Source organism: Rhinoraja longicauda, chromosome 23 (assembly GCF_053455715.1).
Source record: "Rhinoraja longicauda isolate Sanriku21f chromosome 23, sRhiLon1.1, whole genome shotgun sequence".
NCBI lineage: Eukaryota > Metazoa > Chordata > Chondrichthyes > Rajiformes > Arhynchobatidae > Rhinoraja > Rhinoraja longicauda.
In genome coordinates this window covers 3043814-3066823 of record NC_135975.1, presented here as the reverse complement: position 1 = coordinate 3066823, position 23010 = coordinate 3043814, and the positions used below count along the sequence as shown (strand labels likewise).

Here is a 23010-nt window from a genome sequence, read left to right as displayed (position 1 = left end):
AATGTGGAAACGTTCCCCCCAAACACGGTGAATGTCGTGACTTGTCCCATGCCCCCTGGAACATCACGGTACACCTCAACGGCGTAATTACCTGCCCTGCCCCCCCCCCCCTCCCCCCCTTGTGTCCCGTGGAGTTTGTCTCGCCGGAGAGGTGCACAGTTAAGTCCACATAAACCTAGCCCCACAGCATATTTACCTCTGGTTTTCTTGTACCAAAGGGTCAGCCTTCATTAACAACATTACAATGGCGTGACTGTCAATGGGCCAAGAAGAATTGCTGGTGGAAAAAAAAGTCGCCACCGCCAAAGGTTTGTAATTATTCCAGAGATGAATATAATAATGTTACACTAATTTCTGGGATAGTGCCTTGCCCTACAGAATATCACACATGTAATCTCGTCCATTGGAATAACAGTTAAAGTCCAAAGGATCTGATAGATGTTAAAATTCCATCTCTGTCAGAATTCAGCGGGATCTAACCTCGTTGTATCTTTTAAAACTAAGATGTTGTCAAGGCGTTGCAGAAATGCGGCTGATTGTGTTTTTTTGTTTAATGTAATAAACGCCCCTGGACTAATTGATGGGCTCCCAATACTTCATTACTGATAGACTCCCTGAGTAATGCTTGCTGTTTAGCGGAGTCTGATAACATTTTGTTAACAAGCAGATAACAAAATAGCAAGATATGTTTGTTTAGCTGTTTTTAGATAACCGGCTGGCTCGTTTAATGATACGTTTCCCTTTTCTAAATGATTGCAAATGGATGATCGACCAATCCCCTGCATTTCGATTTGTCACCTCACAGTATCATAAAGGAAAAGGTAGCGGAGAGGTTCCACAATATCAATTTGCCACGTTTAAAGTGTTGCGTCTACCCTTCTACTTTGCTCTTACGAACCAACACGCCAGAGCACTGTATCAATTGATACCGTCTGAAGAAGGGTCTCGACCCGAAACGTCACCCATTCCTTCTCTCCAGAGATGCTGCCTGACCCGCTGAGTTACTCCAGCATTTTGTGTCCATCTTCGGTCTGCAGTTCCTTCCTTTAACAGCCGCCCGGCGCGAATTAATAATGAAGGATTATTAAACCGATAGGCACTTAAAAAACAAAAGCCACCCTCAATTTTACCAATTCAACTCTAAACAAGAAAGAATATATATTTTAAAGATTTGATGTTACGATAACCTCGAGCACAACGTGGGAACAATTCGACGCCGGGCGGCTGTTGAAGTGTTAAGGATGGAGAATGTGTACACAAGGAACTGCAGATGCTAGTCCATAAAAAAGACACAGAGTGCTGGAGTAACTCAGCGGGTCAGGCAGCATCTGTGGAGAACATGGATAGGTGATGTCAGGGGGTGTGGGGAGAAGGCAGGAACGGGGTACTGATTGAGAATGATCAGCCATGATCACATTCAATGGCGGTGCTAGCTCGAAGGGCCGAATGGCCTCCTCCTGCACCTATTGTCTATTGACGTTTCACAGATTGCTGGAGTAACTCAGCGGGTCAGGCAGCATCTGTGGAGAACATGGATAGGTGGCGTTTCGGGTCGGGACCTTTCTTCGGACTGAATTTAAAATGTGAAGAATTAAGAATTAAGTTTTTGTTGAATAATGTAACAATACTCCAAATAGCCAAGTGTTTTGAAATGACGCCCGTGCGCGGAGCGGTGAATTAATCTCCTGAAGTTATTCTAATTTCTCACGGTGACCTCGACATCTACCCAAACATTTAAAAAAAAAACCCCAATATAAAGTATATCCTCTCCCCTCCTCTCCAGAGATGCTGTCTGCCCCGCTGAGTTACTCCAGCTTTTTGTGTCTGTCTGTCTAAATTATATTAATACAATTATACACAAAATTACACGTTAATAAATTATACACAATATGCTGGAGTAACTCAGCGGGACAGGCACTTTGTGTCCATCCTCGATGTCCATTTTCAGTCAGAGAGTTGTGAATCTGTGGAACTCTCTGCCTCAGAAGGCAGTGGAGGCCAATTCTCTGAATGCATTCAAGAGAGAGCTGGATAGAGCTCTTAAGGATAGCGGAGTCAGGGGGTATGGGGAGAAGGCAGGAACGGGGTACTGTTTGAGAATGATCAGCCATGATCACGTTGAATGGCGGTGCTGGCTCGAAGGGCCGAATGGCCTCCTCCTGCACCTATTGTCTATTGTCCATAAAAGCAGATTTTGCAGTACCTTCCTATAAATTATATTGATTACTTCCTTATTTTTGTATGTGCAAAACAGGTGGTTGCAAACATAATTCATGTTGTTGATTCATCCTGGGTTTTAAGTGTCAGATTAATTTATTTTGTTGATAGTACTGAGTTCTTTAAGGGGGGGGAGGGTCAGACATATTAGGTGCCTCGTCCTGTCGTGATCAGTTTGTGTTTTAATACACACTGATCAGATTGTTGAATTCCTAATAATTCTCTGGTTTGCAACGCCGTCCCGCACACAGTTTTCGTGAATCTGAAGTTGGGTCTCGGCCCATTCCTTCTCTCCAGAGATGTCGCTGAGTTACTCCAGCATTTAGTGCCTGTCTTCGCTTTGAGCCGGCATCTGCAGGTCCATCCTGCACTACAGGGCCGGTTGCAGTTTGAGGCGGTGGACGGCAGAGGACTCCACTCCTTCAACCTGCGGCCGTCCCGCCTTTCAACCAGTTCTCCCGCCACCTCCATCAATAAACAGCTTCCATGCTCATATGGGTATTGCCTTTGAGCAAATTCAGTCTAACTTAGCAACACCGATGTGTTTGCTTTGCACGCAGAGCTGGAAGGCAAATGCACAGAGGCGCAGATAGTAAAACGACTGCCTCTCAGCGGGTTCGATCCTCACCTCGGGTGCTGTGTGTGTGTATCTGTGTCTGTGTGTATCTGTGTGTGTGTGTGTATCTGTGTCTGTGTGTATCTGTGTGTGTGTGTATGTATCCGTGTGTGTATATCTGTGTGTGTGTGTGTATCTGTGTGTGTGTGTCTGTGTGTGTGTATCTGTGTGTGTATCTGTGTGTGTGTGTGTGTGTGTGTGGGTGTATGTATCTGTGTGTGTGTCTGTGTCTGTGTGTGTATCTGTGTGTGTGTGTGTTTATGTGTGTGTGTGTGTGTATGTATATGTGTGTGTGTGTATGTGTCTGTGTGTGTGTATGTGTCTGTGTGTGTCTGTATCTGTGCGTGTGTGTGTGGGGGGGGGTGTATGTGTCTGTGTGTGTGTGTGTATCTGTGTGTGTGTGTGTATCTGTGTTTATGTGTCTGTGTGTGTGTATCTGTGTGTGTGTGTGTGTGTGTGTGTGTGTGTGTTTATGTGTGTGTGTGTGTGTGTGTGTGTGTGAGTGTGTGTGTGCGTGTGATCCGGTTTACTCCCACATCCCAAAGACGTGCGGGTTTGTGGGTTAATTGGCTTCTGTAAATTGTCCCCCAGAATGTGGATGAAAAAGTGGGGAAACATAGAACACGACTCCAAGTGCTGGAGTAACTCAGCGGGTCGGGCAGTATCTCTGGAGAACTTGGATAGGTAACGGATTTACCTCCTCTCCATGTTCTCCAGAGATGCTGCCTGACCTGCTGAGTTACTCCAGCACGTTGTGTCCTTTTTTTGGGGGGGTGAACCAGCATCTGCCGTTCCCTGTTTCTCCGGAATAACGGTTGGAATGGACTTGGATGGGCCGAAGGGCCTGACCCCACGCTTTATCTCCAAGCTAAACTACCCCCTCCAGCCCATTTGAATCCTGTGGCTGAAAAGATTCGGTACAACGGAGGCAATTTAATGACTGCCCAAGATAAGAGCCTAAAGCTCTCTCCACAGATCAATATTTGTGAAGGAAATGAAACACGAGGTCGGACCTTATCGGGATTCTAAACGTGTATCAAAGTATTCAAATGAACTTATTAAACTCCGTAAGAAAATATATCAACGCCCGCAGGCGATGTTGGAACAAAATAAAGATAACCTCAAATTTACAAAATACAGTGTTTATTAAAGGTGGGTTTTTTTGTTGCAAATTACACATAAGTGCTGTCAACAGATAAATAATGGGATTCTTAATTAATTTCCGTCTCTTCGCTTCTTTCTTCGGCGCTGCGATGACTCCTGGTGTCATTAGCGAAATTGGTGGCAAAACCGTGTTAAAGCTGCCGAGTTACTCCAGCACTTTGCGTCTTTAAACAAAACCCCCAGCTGCGTGAAAGCGTTTTTAGCCCATCCACGCCTTAGAAGATTGAGCAGGTTCAATTGAGTAATGTAGGGAAACAGCCCAACTTCCACCCCAACTTTCCCACACCGACCAACATGCCCCATCTACACCAGTCCCACCTGCCTGTGTTCGGCCCAGAATCCTCTACAACTTCTACATTCTACCTACATTCTGCCCAAATATCTCTTGAATGTTGTGATAGTAATCTCAACTCTACAGGAATACATGAGAGTTTAGTTTATTGTCACGTGTACCGAGGTACACTGAAAAGCTTTTGTTGTGTGCTAACCAGTCAGCGGAAAGACAATACACGATTAACAAGTGAGCCATTCCCAGTGTACAGATACATAAGGTCATAAGTGACAGGGGCAGAATTAGGCCATTCGGCCCATCAAGTTAACTCCGACATTCAATTATGGCCGATCGATCTCTCCCTCCTAACCCCTTTGATAAAGGGAATAACGTGAATAACGTTTTGTGCAAGATGAATCCGGCAAAGTCCGATCAAAGATAGACCGAGGGTCTCCAACGAGGTAGATAATAGCTCAGGACTGCTCTCATTGACCCATTGCATCATGGATTGCTTTGGCAACTCAACTGCTGGGAATGAAGGAGATTGTTGAATTTATTCCTAAGTTTGGTGGTGTTTGCTTTCAGTTTAGTTTAGTTTAGAGATACAGCACGGAAACAGGCCCTTCGGCCCACCGGGTCTGCACCGACCAGCGATCCCCGTACACTAACACTATCCTACACACACTTGGGACAATTTACACTTACACCAAGCCAATTAGCCCACAAACTTTACCTCTTTGGAGTGTGGGGGGAAACCGAAGATCTCGGAGAAAACCCACGCAGGTCACGGGGAGAACGTACAAACTCCGTACAGACAGCACCCGCAGTCGGGATGGAACCCGGGTCTCCGGCGCTGCAAGCGCTGTAAGGCAGCAACTCTACTGCTGCGCCACCGTGCCGCCCTTCTGCGCCTTCTGCCACGTGGTAGTGGAGAGAAGAGGGAATGACCGAGCAGGGAAAGGTCGTTGATCAAGGTCGCCGATTTACTGAGGCAGCGTGAAGTGTAGATGGAGTCAATGGTGTGGAGTGTGGTGTGTGTGTGATGGACTGGGCTACATCCACAACTCTGCAATTTCTTGTGGTCTTGGGCAGAGCTGTTCCTAAACCAGACTGTCATGCAACCCAGCAGTCTGCTTTCTATGGTGCATCATGAGAAGTTGGTAAGAGTCACTGGAGGCTTGGAACAATGGACCACCAGAAGAAATGTAAGTGATCCTTATTATATTATTTAATTCCGTTTCAGGCTTTACTTGTACCTGGTTTTGTTCTCTTAAGTATCTAGAAAAATGTTCTTCATGACAGGTGTTTGACACCTCTGACAAAGTTCATAAGTGATAGTAGCAGAATTAGGCCATTCGGCCCATCGAGTCTATTCCACCATTCAATCATGGCTGATTCATCTTTTCTCCTCAATCCCATTCTCCTGCCTTCTCCCCATTACCCCTGACACCCGTCCTAATCAATAATCTATCAACCACAACCTTAAAAATACCCACTGACTTGGCCTCCACAGCCGTCTGATGCCTTGAATTCCACAGATTCTTTTATTCTGAGGCTGTGGCCTCTGGTCCTAGACTCTCCCACTGGTGGAAACATCCTCTCCACATCCACTCCATCCAGGCTGGGGAATGGGGTTAGGAGGGAGAGATAGATCAGCCACGATTGAATGGCGGAGTAGACATGATGGGCCGAATGGCCTAATTCTGCTCCCATAGCTCATGAATTTACGAACTTCCATTTCCTCCAAGTTGTAAGAACTTCGTAACGAGACTGTACATTGTGGGCACCTTGCCTTCGAAAAGATACTGACATCTTTAGTCAGAAGGTGGTGGAATTCTTTGCCACAGAAGGCTGCAGAGGCCAAGTCAGTGGATATTTTTAAGGCAGAGATAGATAGATTCTTGATTAGTGCGGGTGTCAGGGGTTATGGGGAGAAGGCAGGAGAACGGGGTTGGGAGGGAGAGATAGATCAGCCATGATTGAATGGCGGAGTAGACATGATGGGCCGAATGGCCTAATTCTGCTCCTATGACTTATGACCTTATGACACATTGGAGTAAGGTCTGAACTAAATGTTGCTTCCACAGCCTAAAACTAAGTAAGGAGGTAATGTTATCAGAAAATAACTTCCTTTTAACAGACAAAAGTCTGAACAGAAACTCGATCCAGATCTTGAAATTCCAGGCAGCATAAATAATGCACAGTTTTATTAAGTTAAAACATGCTCACACAATGCAAGAACTGATGCATTTTGTTCGAGTGCCTTATAAGAGAAAAGATTGAGAAAAGGGCTGTAAAAGATTCCAAACGATTTCCATTAACTCTTGAATGAGGAATTGGATAAATCCTCGGTAGAATAACTTTACTTTTGTTTAGTTTAGTTTAGAGATACAGCATGGAAACAAGCTCTTCGGCCCACCGAGTCCATGCCGACCAGCGATCCCCGCACACTAACACTATCCTACACACACTCGGGACAATTTACAATTTACAGAAGCCAATTAACCTACAAACCTGTACATCTTTGGAGTTTAGTTTAGTTTAGTTTAGGTTAGTTTAGTTTAGAGATACAGGATGGAAACAGGCCCTTCGGCCCACCGGGTCCGTGCCGACCAGCAATCACTCCATACACTAACACTATCCTACATACTAGGGACTATTTTACACCTTACCAAAGCCAATTAACCGACAAACCCGCACGTCTTTGGAGTGTGGGAGGAAACCGGAGCACCCGGAGAAAACCCAAGTGATCACGGGGAGAACGTACCAACACTGTACAGACAACACCTGTAGTCAGGATTGAACCCGAGTCCCTGGCAACTCTACCCCTGTGCCACCGTGCAATCAACTTGATTTGTAGGCACAAGGAACTCCTGGTTTACAAAGAAAGACAAAAGTGCTGGAGTAACTCAGCGGGTCAGGCAGCATCTGTGGAGAACATGGATAGGTGACGTTTCACAGAGTGCTGGAGTAACTCAGCAGGTCAGGCAGCATCTGTGGAGAACATGAATAGGTGACGATTCGTGTTAAGATGGTTCTTCAGAGTTGAAACTGGGTGGGTTAGAGCACCACAATTAGTTGCTTTACTATCTGGTGGGAGAGTCTAGGAGCTGAGCCCATCGCCTCTAAAAGGACATATCTTTAGAAAGGAAATGAGGAGGAATTTCTTTAGTCAGAGGGTGATGAATCTAAGCCACTTTCCCTCTCAACCCCATTCTCCTGCCTTCTCCCCATAACCTCTGACACCCGTACTAATCGAGAATCGCTCAATCTCCGACTTAGAAATACCCATTGACTTGGCCTCCACAGCCGTCTGTGGCAATGAATTCCACAGATTCACCACCCTCTGACTAAAGAAATTCCTCCTCATTTCCTTTTTAAAGGTATGTCCTTTTAGAGGCGATGGACTCAGCTCCTAGACTCTCCCACCAGTGGAAACATCCTCTCCACATCCACTCTATCCAGACCTTTCACTATTCAGTAAGTTTCAATGAGGTCGGTTTTAGTTTAATTTCAGTTTAGTTTCAGTTCAGTTTCAATTTAGTTTATTGTCATGTGTACCGAGGTACAGTGAAAAGCTTTTGTTGCGTGCTAACCAGTCAGCAGAAAGACAATACATGATTACAATTGAGCCATTATAGTGTTTTGATACATGATAAGGGAGTAACGTTTAGTGTAAGGTTAAACCAGCAAAGTCCGATCAAGGTTAGTCCGAGGGTCTCCAATAGTAGTTCAGCACTGCTACTCTGGTTGTGGTAGGATGGTTCGGTTGCCTGATAACAGCTGGGAAGAAACTGTCCCTGAATCTGGAGGTGTGCGTTTTCACACTTCTATACCTTTTGCCTTGGTTCTTGGTTCTTAGTCCTCCAAAATATTCCAAATGGAGGTGGGCTGATGGGAAGGGGGAGAGGAGGGAGTGGCTGGGGTGCGACTGGTCCTTGATTATGCTTTTATATCAAAAAATACTTTATTCAAGTAATAAATATTTACAAAACATCTTCTTTTCAAAAACCCCATCCGACATTTCCGGAGGTTACACGTTCAATGCACATATTCATTTCCAATTTTACACAGAAATTTACACAGAATCCCTTATTTGGAGGGGGTGACTCCACCACACCCTGCGCCCCCCCCCCCCCCCCATGTCCAGCAGCGGAAGGACCCTAGACTGTGGCCGTCCCCCACAGGGCCTTGGCGTTGGCTGCACCGAGCTTCAGTGCGTCCCTCAGCACGTCCTTGATATTGCTGCAGGCCTTGCCGTGATGGTCTGGGCTACGTCCACAATTCACTGTAATTTCCTACGTTCCTGGATGATCCTGTTCCCCTCATCCTTCTCAACTCCAGCGAGTACAGGCCCATCATATGCTAATCAGATCATTTCGCTGAACACCTTCGCTCAGTCCACCTGAACCAACCTGATCTCCCAGATGCTAAACGCTTTAACTCCCCCTCCCATTCCCGCACTGACCGTTCCATCCTAGATCTCCTTCTGGGTCTTCAGTGAGGCTAAACGCAAATTGATGGCACAGCGTCTCATATTTCGCTCGGGCAGTTTACAGCCCAGTGGTAAGAATATTGACTTCTCCAACTTCAGGTAGCCCCCGCATTCCCTCTCTCTCTATCCCTCCCCCACCCAATTCACACCAGCTTCTCGTTTTCACCCAACAAACAGCTAACAATGGCCTGTTTCCTTTATCATCGTAACTTTTTTGCATATCTTTCATTCATTGTTCTTTACCCCACCACATCACCGTCTATATCTCTCGTTTCCCTTATCCCTAACCTGCCTGAAGAAGGGTCTCGACCCAAAATGTCACCAATTCCTTCTCTCCATATGTTCCCATTTAGAACTGAGATGAGGAAAAACTTTTTCAGTCACAGAGTTGTGAATCTGTGGAATTCTCTGCCTGAGAAGGCAGTGGAGGCCAATTCTCTGAATGCATTCAAGAGAGAGCTAGATAGAGCTCTAAAGGATAGCGGAGTCAGGGGGTGTGGGGAGAAGGCCGGAACGGGGCACTGATTGAGAATGATCAGCCATGATCACATTGAATGGCGGTGCTGGCTCGAAGGGCCGAATGGCCTCCTCCTGCACCTATTGTCTATTGTCTGTTGTCTTCCCGATGTTCGGGGGAGTCCAGAACCAGGGGCCACAGTTTAAGAATAAGGGGTAGGCCATTTAGAATGGAGATGAGGAAAAACTTTTTCAGTCAGAGAGTTGTGAATCTGTGGAATTCTCTGCCTCAGAAGGCAGTGGAAGCCAATTCTCTGGATGATTTCAAGAGAGAGTTAGATAGAGCTCTTAAAGAAAGCGGAGTCAGGGGGTATGGGGAGAAGGCAGGAACGGGGTACTGATTGTGGATGATCAGCCATGATGACAGTGAATGGCGGTGCTGGCTCGAAGGGCCGAATGGCCTACTCCTGCACTTCTTTGTCTATTGTCTATTGAGTATTGTCCCACTGAGTTCCTCCAGCATTTTGTGTCTATCTTCGGTTTAAACCAGCAGCTGCAGTTCCTTCCTACACATTAATCATAAGATGTCTGTAAAGTCAGAGAGCCACAGGAACGGCTCAGTACTGTAGTCTCTCAGATCACACGATACTCGTAACACATTGGCACATCTTTGTTCAGCGTTGTTATGTAAATAAGCTACCGCCGCAGAAAAAATAAATGATTTAATACGACATATTTTGCGAGGTTAACACTCCTTTCATTTACAAATGAGTTCCTCCTGCATTGTCAGTCACCGACTGTGTTCGGTAGAAGAGCAGAGAGATTTGACAAGGTGTTTAGATCCTTGGGGTACACTGCGATGAGTCGGTTAACCTATGATGGGTGTTTGTCGGACTGGGCCTGTACTCGCTGGAGTGTAGGTGAATGAGGGGGGGACGGACCTCATTGAAACATACAGAATAGTGAAAGGCTTGGATCGAGTGGATGTGGAGAGGATGTTTCCACTAGTGGGAGAGTCTAGGACCAGAGGACACAGCCTCAGAGTTAAAGGACGTTCTTTTAGGAAGGACATGGAGGAGGAATTTCTTTAGTCAAAGGGTGGTGAATCTGTGGATTTTTTTGTCACAGAAGGCTGTGGAGGCCTTTTTTCTAAGGCAGATATATATGGACTTTTGATTAAGAAAATAACTGCAGATGCTGGTACAAATCGAAGGTCTTTATTCACAAAATGCTGGAGTAACTCAGCAGGTCAGGCAGCATCTCGGGAGGGAAGGCCAGAAACGTCACCCATTCCTTCTCTCCTGAGATGCTGCCTGACCTGCTGAGTTACTCCAGCATTTTATGGACTTTTGATTAGTACGTTTGTCAGAGGTTATGGGGAGAAGGCAGGAGAACGGGGTCAGGAGGGAGAGATAGATCAGCCGTGATTGAATGATGGGGTGAATGGCCTAATTCCACTGGTATCACTTATCACCTTATGACCTTAAGAGTGGGCGGTCAGTTCCTTGCAAGGAAGTCAAACGTTTTAACCACAAGTGTCGGAAGGAACTGCTGGTTTGCAGTGAAGATAGACACAAAATGCTGGAGTAACTCAGCAGGACAGGCAGCATCTCTGGAGAAAACGATTGTGTCGAAACCTTTCCTCAGACTGGGAATCACAGAGGGGGAGCAGTGAGAGAGACCCGGGTTCGACCCTGACTACGGGTGCTGTCTGTACGGAATTTGTACATTCTTCCAGTGACCCGTGTGGGTTTTCTCCGGGTGCTCCGGTTTCCCCCCACACTCCAAAGACGTGCAGATTTGTAGGTTAATTGGCTCCGGTAAAATTGTAAATTGTCCCCAGTGTGTGTGTAGGATAGTGTTAGTGTGCGGGGATCGCTGGTCGGCGCTGTTCCGGTGGGCCGATGGGCCTGTTTCCGCGCTGAATCTCTAAACTAAAAACTAATAAGAGAGGGTACAGAACTCCCGTCGGAGAGAGGAGGCGAACGTCTTGTAGAGATTTTGCAGTTGAGCAGACAAAATGTGTCGGTAGAAATTACAGATGCAGGTTGGAACCGAAGATAGACACAAAATGCTGCAGTCACCCAGCGGGTCAGGCAGCATCTCTGGAGAACAGGAATAAGCGATGTCTCGGCTCGGAACCCTTCTTCAGACAGATATTTTCTTCCACTGTGGTCAGTGATTTGGAAACAAGCTCCATCTCTGAAAGCCAAGGGTTATGGAATGGTGTGGAATTAAATTAAATCCTCGACAAAAAAAAAAAATTGCCGAGAAGGTTGCCATTTGAACCTTTGTGATACTGCCTGAGGGCCTTCATTAAAAAGAGATTCTGGTGGATTGCAGATGGTTAGGGAACTCCAAATCACACCATTAACTCTAAAACCCACACATGAACTAACTCTGCTCATTGTTCAACAAAAGATGTTTCCACCAGTGGGAGAGTCTCAGACCAGTGGGCACAGCCTCAGAATTAAAGGACGTTCCTTTAGGAATGAGATGAGGAGGAATTTCTTTAAGCAGAGGGTGGTGAATCTGTGGAATTCATTTCTGTGGAGGCCGTCAATGGATATATTTAAGGCAGAGATAGGAAGATTCTTGATTAATATGCACTCCTAAGGACCTTCTACAACACAGTGGTTGCATCGGCCATTTTCTATGGAGTGGTCTGCTGGAGCAGCAGCATCTCAGCGGCGGAGGGGAAGAGACTCGACAAGCCGGTCAGGAACATCGCTGCTGGACAACGACTCCCACCCCATGCAGGACACTGTCACTGCACGGAGTAGCTCCTTCAGTGACAGACTCCTTCACCCCAAGTGCGTGAAGGAGAGATATAGGAGGTCCTTCCTTCCCGCTGCTGTGAGACTGCACAACCAGCACTGCTCCCAGCAGACGAGTCAACAGTAACAGTTAAGGAATACACAGTAAACTGATGACAATTTATCCTTGTCTTTACTTTTATTTATAATGGATGATCTCTTGCTATCCACTTTGCTAATGTAACACTGCAAATTTCCCCGGTGTGGGACGAATAAAGGAATATATTATTATTATTATTATTATTATTATTATTACAAACTCCGTATGGACAGCACCCGTAGTCGGGATGGAACCCGGGTCTCCGGCGCTGCAAGCGCTGCAAGCGCTGTAAGGCAGCAACTCTACCGCTGCGCCACCGTGCCGCCCTTATGGGCCAAATGGCCTGATTTTGCCTCCTATCACTTGTGAACTTGTGAACCTAACCTCACCGTGAAACTGAAGGTTGACCGGTGTGAAGACACAATGTGACAGGGAGCGCATTCTTCCTGTTAGGAAGAATGAAAACACGACACACTGCGGATAGATTCAATTTGTTCAAGGACATGGCTTGCAAAGGTCACATCTGGCAAATGAAATGACTTTTCCATGTAGCATGAGTCTACATTCCGAGTCACTCCACATGGTAGCAATTTACCGAGGTTGCAGGCAGATCTTTAGATCCCATAGAAAAATAGTGAGAAGATGTTTACAAGAAGCAGGAGTTGTCCAGTGCTTGTGGATGTTACACCCCTTGCAGGTGTTGGCATTGGCTTATTATTGTCACGTTTAAGTTCAGAGATACAACGCGGAAACAGGCCCTTCGGCCCACCGGGTCCACGCCGACCAGCGATGCATGCACATTAACACTACCCTACACACACACTGTGGACAATTCTACATTTTTACACCAAGCCAGTTAATCTACAAACCTGTACGTCTTTGGAATGCAGGAGGAAACCGAAGATCTCGGAGAAAATCCACGAGCGGCCGCCATTGGTGGAGCGGGAGCACGTGCCCGCTGGCTGGGTGAGGTCACGTGGGGCGCGGGGCGGTGACGTCAACCTTTGTCCCTTCTTTGGGAGTGGGGAAGTTGGCAACACTACTAATACGGGACAAGGGCGGTCCCGTACGGGACAAACCAATTTAGCCCAAAATACGGGATGTCCCGGCTAATACGGGACAGTTGGCGACCCGACATAGAATAATAAACACCAGGAAACCATTCAACTGTTAGATTTACATTTATCATTGTCACGTGTACCGAAGGTGCATTTGTTTTTTCACGCTATACGGGCGGCACGGTGGCGCTGACAGCTGTCGACATTATTGAACAGAAATATACAGAGTGCTGGAGTAACTCAGCGGGTCAGGCAGCATCTGTGGAGAACATGGATAGGTGACGTTTCACAGAGTGCTGGAGTAACTCAGCGGGTCAGGCAGCATCTCTGGAGAACATGGATAGGTGACATTTCGAGTGTTCAGTCTGGAGAAGTGTCCAAATTCGAAACATCACCTATCCATGTTCTCCAGAGATGCTGCCTGACCCGCTGAGTTACTCCAGCACGTTGAGTTTTTCCTTGTTAAACCAGCATCTGCAGTTCCTTGCCTACATTGTTGAATTCAGTCGAGGTAACTCAAATTACAAAGCCAGTTGTGGCACAGTGGTGCAGCGGTAGAGTTGCTGCCTTACGGCATCAGAGACCCGGGTTCGATACTGAATATGGGTGCTGTCTGTATGGAGTTTGTACGTTCTCCCCATGACCTCCGTGGGTTTTCTCGAGATCTTCCATTTCCTCCCACACTCCAAAGACGTACAGGTTTGTAGGTGAATTGACTTGGTTATAAATGTAAAATTGTTCCTAGTGTGTGTGGCGTAGTGTTAATGTGCGGGGATCGCTGGTTGGCACGGACTCGGTGGGCCGAAGGGCCTGTTTCCGCGCTGTATCTCTAAACTAAACTAAACTAAACTATCCAATCATTTCCGATAATACTATCTATAAATACAATCAGTTCCAGCTAAAGAACAACTGGTAGAGCAAAGGGGAAGATACAGAGTGCAGAATATAGTTCTCAGCATTGTAGTGCATCAGTTCCACAGACAAAGTCCAATGTCCGCAATGGGGTAGAGGTGAATCGAACAGTACCCTAGCTTGTGGAAGGACCGTTCAGAAACCTGATAACAGAGGGGAAGATGTTCCTGAGTCTCGTGGTGCGCGCTTTCAAGCTTCTGTACCTTCTGCCCGAAAAAGTTGCCCCTCAGGTTCCTATTAAATCTTTCCCCTCTCACCTTGAACCCATGTCCTCTGGTTTTTGAGTCCCTTGCTCCGGATAAAAGACTGAGCATTCACCCTATCCATTCCCCTCATGATTTATACGCCTCTGTAACATTACCCCTCATCCTCTTGCGTTACAAGGAATAAAGTGCAGTTTTGGTCTCCAAATTTGAGGAAGGATATTCTTGCTATTGAGGGCGTGCAGCGTAGGTTTACTAGGTTAATTCCCGGAATGGCGGGACTGTCATATGTTGAAAGACTGGAGCGACTAGGTTTGTATACACTGGAATTTAGAAGGATGAGAGGGGATCTTATCGAAACGTATAAGATTATTAAGGGGTTGGACATGTTAGAGGCAGGAAACATGTTTCCAATGTTGGGGGAGTCCAGAACCAGGGGCCACAGTTTAAGAATAAGGGGTAGGCCATTTAGAACAGAGATGAGGAAAAACATTTTTAGTCAGAGAGTTGTGAATCTGTGGAATTCTCTGCCTCAGAGGGCAGTGGAGGCCAATTCTCTGAATACATTCAAGAGAGAGCTAGATAGAGCTCTTAAGGATAGTGGAGTCAGGGGGTATGGGGAGAAGGCAGGAACGGGGTACTGATTGAGAATGATCAGCCATGATCACATTGAATGGCGGTGCTGGCTCGAAGGGCCGAATGGCCTACCCCTGCACCTATTGTCTATTGTCTAAAGTCCTAGCCTGCTCAACATCTCCCAATAACTCAGGCCCTTGAGTCTTGGCAGAATCTCTGAAGTGAAGGAATGGGTGACATTTCAGGTCAAGACCCGTCTTTAGACAGAAGAAGGGTATCGACTCGAAACGTCACCCATTGTTTCGCTCCAGAGACGCCGTCTTTCCCGCTGAGTTACTCCAGCTTTTTGTGTCTGCCTCTGGTTTATTGGTCTAGTACAACCATTACCATAACCTCAATTACTCCAGCAATTCCGATTGTAGTAATAAATATCCTTATAATGTCTCCTCTTCACCTTGTAGAAACAAGGCACAGCAGATACTGGTTTACAAAAGAAGACACAAGGTGTTGAAGTAACCCAGCGGGTCAGGCAGCATCTCTGGAGAACATGGTCGGGACCTGAAACGTCACCTGTCCATGTTCTCCTGTGTTTAGTATAGTGTAGTTTAGTTTAGCGATACACAGCGCAGAAAGAGGCCCTTCGGCCCAACGGGTCCGTGCCAACCAGCGATCCCTGTGAACCAGCACTGTCTACACCAGGGATAATTTACAATTTCTTTTACCCAAGCCAAATTCACCTACAAACCTTTGGAATGTGGGAGGAAACCGGAGCACCCGGAGAAAACCCATGCTGTCACGGGGAGAACGTACAAACTCCATACGGACAGCACCTGTAGTCAGGATGGAACCCGGGTCTCAGGCGCTGTGAGGCAGCAACTCTACCGCTGCGCCACCGTGCCGACTGAGTTGCTACCTGACCCGCTGCGTTACACCAACATTTTGTGTCTTCTCCTGTTCACCTTCTTTGCTGTCAGGAGAACACTCTCAGCATTCCCATCTTCCCACATAACTGGCGTTCCTTGTTCCTGGAACTTCCTCGTTGCTCTTCAGCAAGGTCACACGACTCCCACGTGACTGCCCAGTGAGATCACAGGTCATCCGCACTTGGCCTCAGCACCACAGGTGCAGGTGAAAACGAGTTACCGACAATGAGACTCAACAAGACAACCTTGAAGCTGGCACAACGACTTGTGTGGGGGAGAGACGGAGAGAGAGAGCGGATGCAAGGGGTGACTTGAAGTTGCAGAGATCAATACCAGGTTTAAAGTCGTCTTGTTGAGTCTCATTGTCTGTAACTCGTTTTCACCTAGCCCACAACAGCAGCCTGTCACCTTTATCATTGTCACTTTTTTGCATATCTTTAATTCATTTGTTCCATGTCTCTCTCCATCACTCGTTTCCCTTTCTCCTCCCGACTTTCAGTCTAAAGGAGGGTCTCCACCCGAAACATCACCTGTTCCTTTTCTCCAGAGATTCTGCCTGTCCCGCTGAGTTACTCCAGCATTTTGTGTCTTTCTTTGGATTAAATCAACACCTGCAGTTCCTCCCTACGCACGATGTTCCGAGTCTGGAGCGTGGACATCACTGCAACCCAAGAAACCAGCCCAAACCCAACTGCGAAGATAGACACAAAACGCTGGAGTAACTCAGCGGGACAGGCAGCATCTCTGGAGAGAAGGAATGGGTGACGTTTCGGGTCCCAACCCCAACTGCGAATTGATTCAACGCATCTGCTAACGACTTGACTTTCTTTTGAAACTTGGTGTCCACAATTACCCCCAAGCAGAGATTAAAAAGCCATTCTGTTCGCCACTTCTATTTATAAACCGATGTTTCCAAATGTTATCTTAATTTCCTTATCAGCTTGCCCTGCCTCCTTCAAAGATTTCAGAATACACCACAGGCTCCCGACATAGTTCATTGTATCCCACACTGCCTTCTGCATTGTTCCGCGAAGAATGTGACAATTATTCCCAATTACCCCTTGCAGCAAATTTTGGCTACAGTGAACTTGTGCTTCAGTGAATTCAAACAGACTATTGCAATGTTAACACAGTCACAATGATGTGTTTCCTCACCAGAAACACAGCTCGAAGGAACCTAGCTATAAATCCAGCTCTGAAGTCTGAGGAAGGGTCTCGGCCCGATGCTGCCAGTCCCACTGAGTTACTCCAGCACTTTGTGTCTATCTTCTCGCTGTAAATCCCTCTGGTATATCAGAACACATACTTTAGACTGAGGGCGGACCTCATAGAAACTTACAGAATAATTTAAGGCGTAGATAGAGTGGGTGTGGAGAGGATGTTTCCACTGGTGGGAGAGTCTAGGACCAGAGGTCACAGCCTCAGAAGTAAAGGACGTTCGTGTAGAAAGGAGGTGAGGAGGAACTTCTTTGGTCCGAGGGTAATTAACCTGTGGAACTCATTGCCACAGAGGGCTGTGGAGGACAAGTCAGTGGATATTTTTAAGGCAGAGAAAAACAAATTCTTGATTGGAACGGGTGTCAAGGGTTATGGGGAGAAGGCAGGAGAATGGGATTAGGAGGCAGAGATCAGCCATGATTGAATGGCGGAGTGGACTCGATGGGCCGAATGGCCTAATTCTATTCCTCTAACTTGTGAACTTGTGAACTTGTGACTTTCGAGATGCAGCTTCTGCAGCGGACTGAGTCCGCACCGACCAGCGATCACCTCGTACACCAGCACGATCCGACACTTGTGACAAGTTACGATTTCACTAAAGTCAATTAACCTCCAAACCTGCACATCTTTGGTGTGTGGGAGGAAATCAGAGCACCTGAAGAAAACCCATGCGGTCAACAGGGAAAAGGTGCAAACTCCGTACAGACAGCGCAGCTGGCTGGGTGAGGTCACGTGGGGCGCGGGGCGGTGACGTCACCCTTTGTCACTTATTTGGGAGTGAGGAAGTTGGCAACCCTAAGTACAGCACAGGATCGGCTTACCTGGATCGGGAACCACTCCAGTACATCGAGGGCGTCGACCGGACTTTGGACTTTTGTAAACGGCGCCAAAATATGGCGACTCGTATACGTGTGATCTGTGCAAAAAGAATTTCACTGTGCAGTGCACATGGGACAATATAGCACCATTGAACCTTTACCAACAGTGTTCTACCTGAGAACACTGAAGAAGTCTGGTCTGCCCCAACAGCTGCTGATGACATTCTACCGCTGCACCAGAGAGAGCATCCTGACACATGGCATCCCTGTGTGGTACCTCAGCTGCACGGAGGCAGAGAGGAAAGCTCTTCAGCGGGTAGTTCATAGAGCTTAGAGGACCGTCGGAACACAGCTACCAGCCTTGGAGGGCATCTACAACACACGATGCCTCAGAAAAGCCACCAGCATCCACAAAGACTCTTCACACCCCTGCAACAGTCTGGTCGTAATTCTACCATCGGGCAGACGATACAAGGCCTTCTACGCCCGCACCTCCAGACTCAGGAACAGCTTCATCCCCAGGGCCATAGCTGCTATGAACCGGTCCTGCTGAGCCGGATGGTCACATCGCACAGTGAACCGGCACAGATCTACTTGCACTTTATTCTGGTTTAAAACTGTTCTAACTTGTTTCATTGGGTTGTTTAAATTAATACTGACTAGCTAATTAATTTATTGCATCGTATGGGAGGCGCATTCCCAATCTGGTTGTACCCCTGTACAATGACAATAAAGATATATTGTATTGTATTGTATTGTGGATGCAGCCCAGACCATCACACAAACCAATCTCCCTTCCATTGACACCATCACGCTGTCTCTGTTTGCTTCTTGATTCTCCTACTCTGGGATAAAGACTTACTGCATTCACCCCATCCTTTCCCCTCATGATTTTGTACACCTCTATAAGATCACCCCTCATCCTCCTGCGCTCCAAGGAATAGAGTCCCAGCCTGCTCAACCTCTCCCTGTAGCTCAGGCCTCGAGTCCTGGCAACATCCTCGCACCTCTTCTCCGCACTCTTCAAGCTGACCAACATTCTCCCTGTAGCAGGTTGACTGAAACTGGACACAATACTCCAAATGTGGCCTCGCCATTGCCTTGTGCAACTCTTTGCGCATCATTTAGAGTGATACAGCGTGGAAACAGGCCCTTCGGCCGAACTTGCCCACACCGACCAACATGCCCCATCTACACTAGTCCCACCTGCCTGCGTTTGGCCCATATAAACCTGTCCTATCCATGTATCTACCTAAACATTTCTGAAACGTCGCAATAGTCCCTGCCTCAACTACCTCCTCCGGCAGTTCGTTCCATACACCCACCACCCTTTGTGTGAAAAAGTTACCCCGCAGATTCCTATTAGAAACATAGAAAATAGGAGCAGGAGTAGGCCATTCGGCCCTTCGAGCCAGCACCGCCATTCAATACCACCATGGCTGATCATCCAAAATCAGTATTCCGTTCCTGCTTTCTCCGCATATCCCATGATTCCGTTGGCCCTCAGAGCTGAATCTAACTCTCTCTTGAAAACGTCCCGTGGTGGCCTCCACTGCCTTATGTGGCAGAGAATTCCACAGATTCACAACTCTCTGTGTGAAGAAGTTTTTCCTCATCTCAGTCCCTCTACCCCTTATTCTCAAACCGCGACCCCTGTCAAATCTTTCCCCCTCTCACCTTGGACATATGTCCCCTGGTCCTCGATGCTTTGTCTTTGCAAATGGCCCAGTAATGACTGCACACTGGCGGCATTAATACTAGGCTTTCCATTCTTTGTTAGTTGATAAAGAGCACTTATGTGTGCCTCGGAGATCAGTTTAAACCAGTGCCTCTGGCCACAGTGACTAAATCTTTGAAAAATGTTAATTCCTGCAATGTCTACTTATGACTCATGCCAAAAAAATACTGCCTTTGTGTCTCTGGTAAAATTAGGAGCTCTTTGATCTTTCATAACATTTCTTTCATTTGTTGCCTTTTTTTCCCCTCATAAATTCGCTTCTGTCATTCCAAACTTATTTCCTGCAAAGTTCACTCATTTGGAAAAGCATGTAATTGCGTTCATTTAGCTTAAAAGAAAATGGTAGTGATCTTTGCAGAAGCTGTTTTAGCTCTTTGCTCTGTTATTGACCTTTACTTGAGGCCTTAGACTTTAGAGATACAGTGCAGAAACAGGCTCTTTGGCCCACCGAGTCCCGCGCCGACCAGCGATCACCCCGTACACTAACACTATCCCACACACGAGGGACAATTTACAGGCCAATTAACCTACAAACCTGTACGTCTTTGGAGTGTGGGGGGAGAAACGAAACTGGAGCACCCGGAGAAAACCCACGCAGGTCACGGGGAAAACGTATAAACTCCATACAAACAGTGCCCGTAGTCAGGATCGAACCCGGGTCTCTGGCGCTGTAAGGCAGCAACTCTACCGCTGCGCCACCGTGCCACCCGTTCAATTTTATTGTTTAGTTTAGTTAGTTTAGAGATACCGCCTGAAAACAGGCCCTTCGGCCCACTGAGTTCACATCGACCAGAGATCCCCACAAATTTACACTACCCTACATATACGAGGGACAATTCGTTTTACATTCATACCAAGCCAATTTACCTACTAACCCGTACGTATTTGGAGTGTGGGAGGAAGCCCGAGCACCCAGAAAATAGACAATAGACAATAAGTGCAAGAGTAGGCCATTCGGCCCTTCGAGCCAGCACCGCCATTCAATGTGATCAGTACCCCGTTCCTGCCTTCTCCCCATACCCTCTGACTCCGCTATCCTTAAGAGCTCTATCTAGCTCTCTCTTGAATGCATTCAGAGAATTGGCCTCCACTGCCTTCTGAGGCAGAGAATTCCACAGATTCACAACTCTCTGACTGAAAAAGTTTTTCCTCATCTCAGTTCTAAATGGCCTGCCCCTTATTCTTAAATTGTGGCCCCTTGTTCTGGACTCCCCCAACATTGGGAACATGTTTCCTGCCTCTAACGTGTCCAACCCCTTAATAATCTTATAAGTTTCGATAAGATCACCTTTCATCCTTCTAAATTCCAGTGTATACAAGCCTAGTCGCTCCAGTCTTTCAACATATGACAGTCCCACCATTCCGGGTCACGCCATTCCGCCCACACAGGTCACGGTGAGAACGTACAAACTCCGTACAGACAGCACCCGTAGTCGGGATCGAACCCGGGTCTCTGGGGTTATAAGGCAGCAACTCTACCGCTGCGCCACCGTGTCATACCACTTAATTTATTGTGTATTTCTGTGTTGTGCTGTTGCGTTTAATCTGCCCGTGAAACTGCAGCAAGTTTTGACAATTAATTGCACAACAATGAAAGATTCCTTCACTCTGGACTCTTGGCTCCGTGCTACAGGCTGAGATGCGGTGGAATGTTAACCAATTTCTCCTGACTTTGTTCAGGAGAGTTTCCATGGGACCTGCCTGGGAAAGGGCAAAGCCTGTCCTACTCTTGGGAAGGAGGTGCAGGGCAAGTGAGTCAGGTGCAAGTGGGACCAGTGACCACAGGTCTATTAGTTTAAAAACACTTATGGAAAAGGACAGAACTGGGCCTCAAATTAAAATCCTCGTTTGGGGCATGGTAGATTTTCACTGTTTTAGCCAAGAAGTTTGCAAAAGTTGATTTGCGGGCAAAAGGTTGCCTGACAAGTGGGAGGTTTTTAAATATGAAATAGCAAGAGTTCAAGATCTGGCTCGTAACTTCATAAATTCGAGGAGCAGATGTAGGCCATTCGGCCAATCAAGTCTACTCCACCATTCAAACATGGCTGATCTATCTTTCCCTCCCAACCCCATTCTCCTGCCTTCTCCTCATAACCCCTGACACCCGTACCAATCAAAAATCTGTCAATCTGCGCCTTATATACCTGTGGCTGTGGAAGCCAAGTCAGTGGATATTTTTAAGGCGGAGATTGATATTGATTAGTACGGGTGTCAGTGGTTACGGGGAGAAGGCAGGAGAATGGGGTTGAGAGGGAGAGATAGATCAGCCATGATTGAATGGCGGAGTGGACTTGATGGGCCGAATGGCCTAATTCTGCTCCTCTCACTGCTGAAGATGAACTTATAAACTCACGTGGTCATAGGGAAGAGCGTGCAAACTCCACTCGGACAGCACCAGAGACGGGGATTGAACCCAGGTTGCTGGTGTTGTGAGGTAGCGGCTCTACAAGTTGTCAGTGATGAGAGGGACAGTAGATTGCAATGGATTGGAATCAAAGGGGTTGCTCCCTGGGACTAGCTTGCCAAATTGCCTCCATCAATGTCACCACTTTAGTTGGTTAGTTTATTTCTACGTGTATCGAGGTACAGTGAAAAGCTTTTTGTTGTGTGCTATCTGGACGGTGAAGACTATACATGATTACTTTAAAGCTATCCACACCTTGTCACCTTGTCGCGGTGGAGGAGCTCGTGTGGTCCTGAGATCCTGAGAGCGATGCCGTCTGGAGCTACGCTCCTGGTAGGGTCACCCATGGCGGTAAGGTCGAGGGGGAGGTCCCTGACAAAGAGCGATCCAACCGAGACCTCAACGGTGGAACAGGCGGAGGGAGGATGATGGCCGACTTTAGTGGGGCATCACAACGGCTGGGAAGGCGGATGGATGAAGGCTGTGGCAGAAAAGGGTCCCCGGTCGTCTTGGACTCCACGCCACTGGATCCTGACCCAGATCTGTCAAGGACCGTGTGGTGGCTCTCTGTGCACCAGTCTCCCCACGTTAAACAAAGTCACGCACAGGCGTCCGACCCTATGGAGAGGACAGTCACACTCGCTTCCAGTGATCGCCGATGATGGTGATGAGAACAGGTATTGAGGGGGGTTGTCCTGGGTTGCCAGAACCAACTGTTGAGCCTTGCCGAGGTGTCGTGGGCCCAACTCAATGAAACACCAGTGAAGGGACTGGCCCACTTGATAGCCCCAATGATATTCTTGCATCTACAGGATTGGGGTTTTCTCAAGAGCTAATTAATATGTAGGTAGCTGTTTTTCTGCATATGGAGTCATTTCTGGCAAGTTGGTACATTTAGTTAGATAGTTAGATAACACGTTGGCTTTGGCTTGGTTTTCTTTGCGAAGCTACCCTGGAGTTACGGCACAAGTACTTTGTGTTTTAATTGTAAGAAAATAACTGCAGATGCTGTTACAAATCAAAGGTATTTATACACAAAATGCTGGAGTGACACAGCAGGTCAGGCAGCATCTCAGGAGAGAAGG

At 47.1% G+C, this 23010-nt stretch overlaps 1 protein-coding gene across 1 annotated transcript in view; it reads right to left on the bottom strand.

The window, feature by feature from the left end:
- Positions 1-15922, bottom strand: part of gata3 (GATA binding protein 3) — a 48512-nt gene extending 32590 nt beyond the window's left edge. The window contains exon 1 of the mRNA XM_078419382.1: positions 15830-15922. Within this exon, the coding sequence (XP_078275508.1) occupies positions 15830-15922 (93 nt within the window). The remainder of the gene's footprint in view (positions 1-15829) is intronic.
- Positions 15923-23010: the final 7088 nt, after the last annotated feature.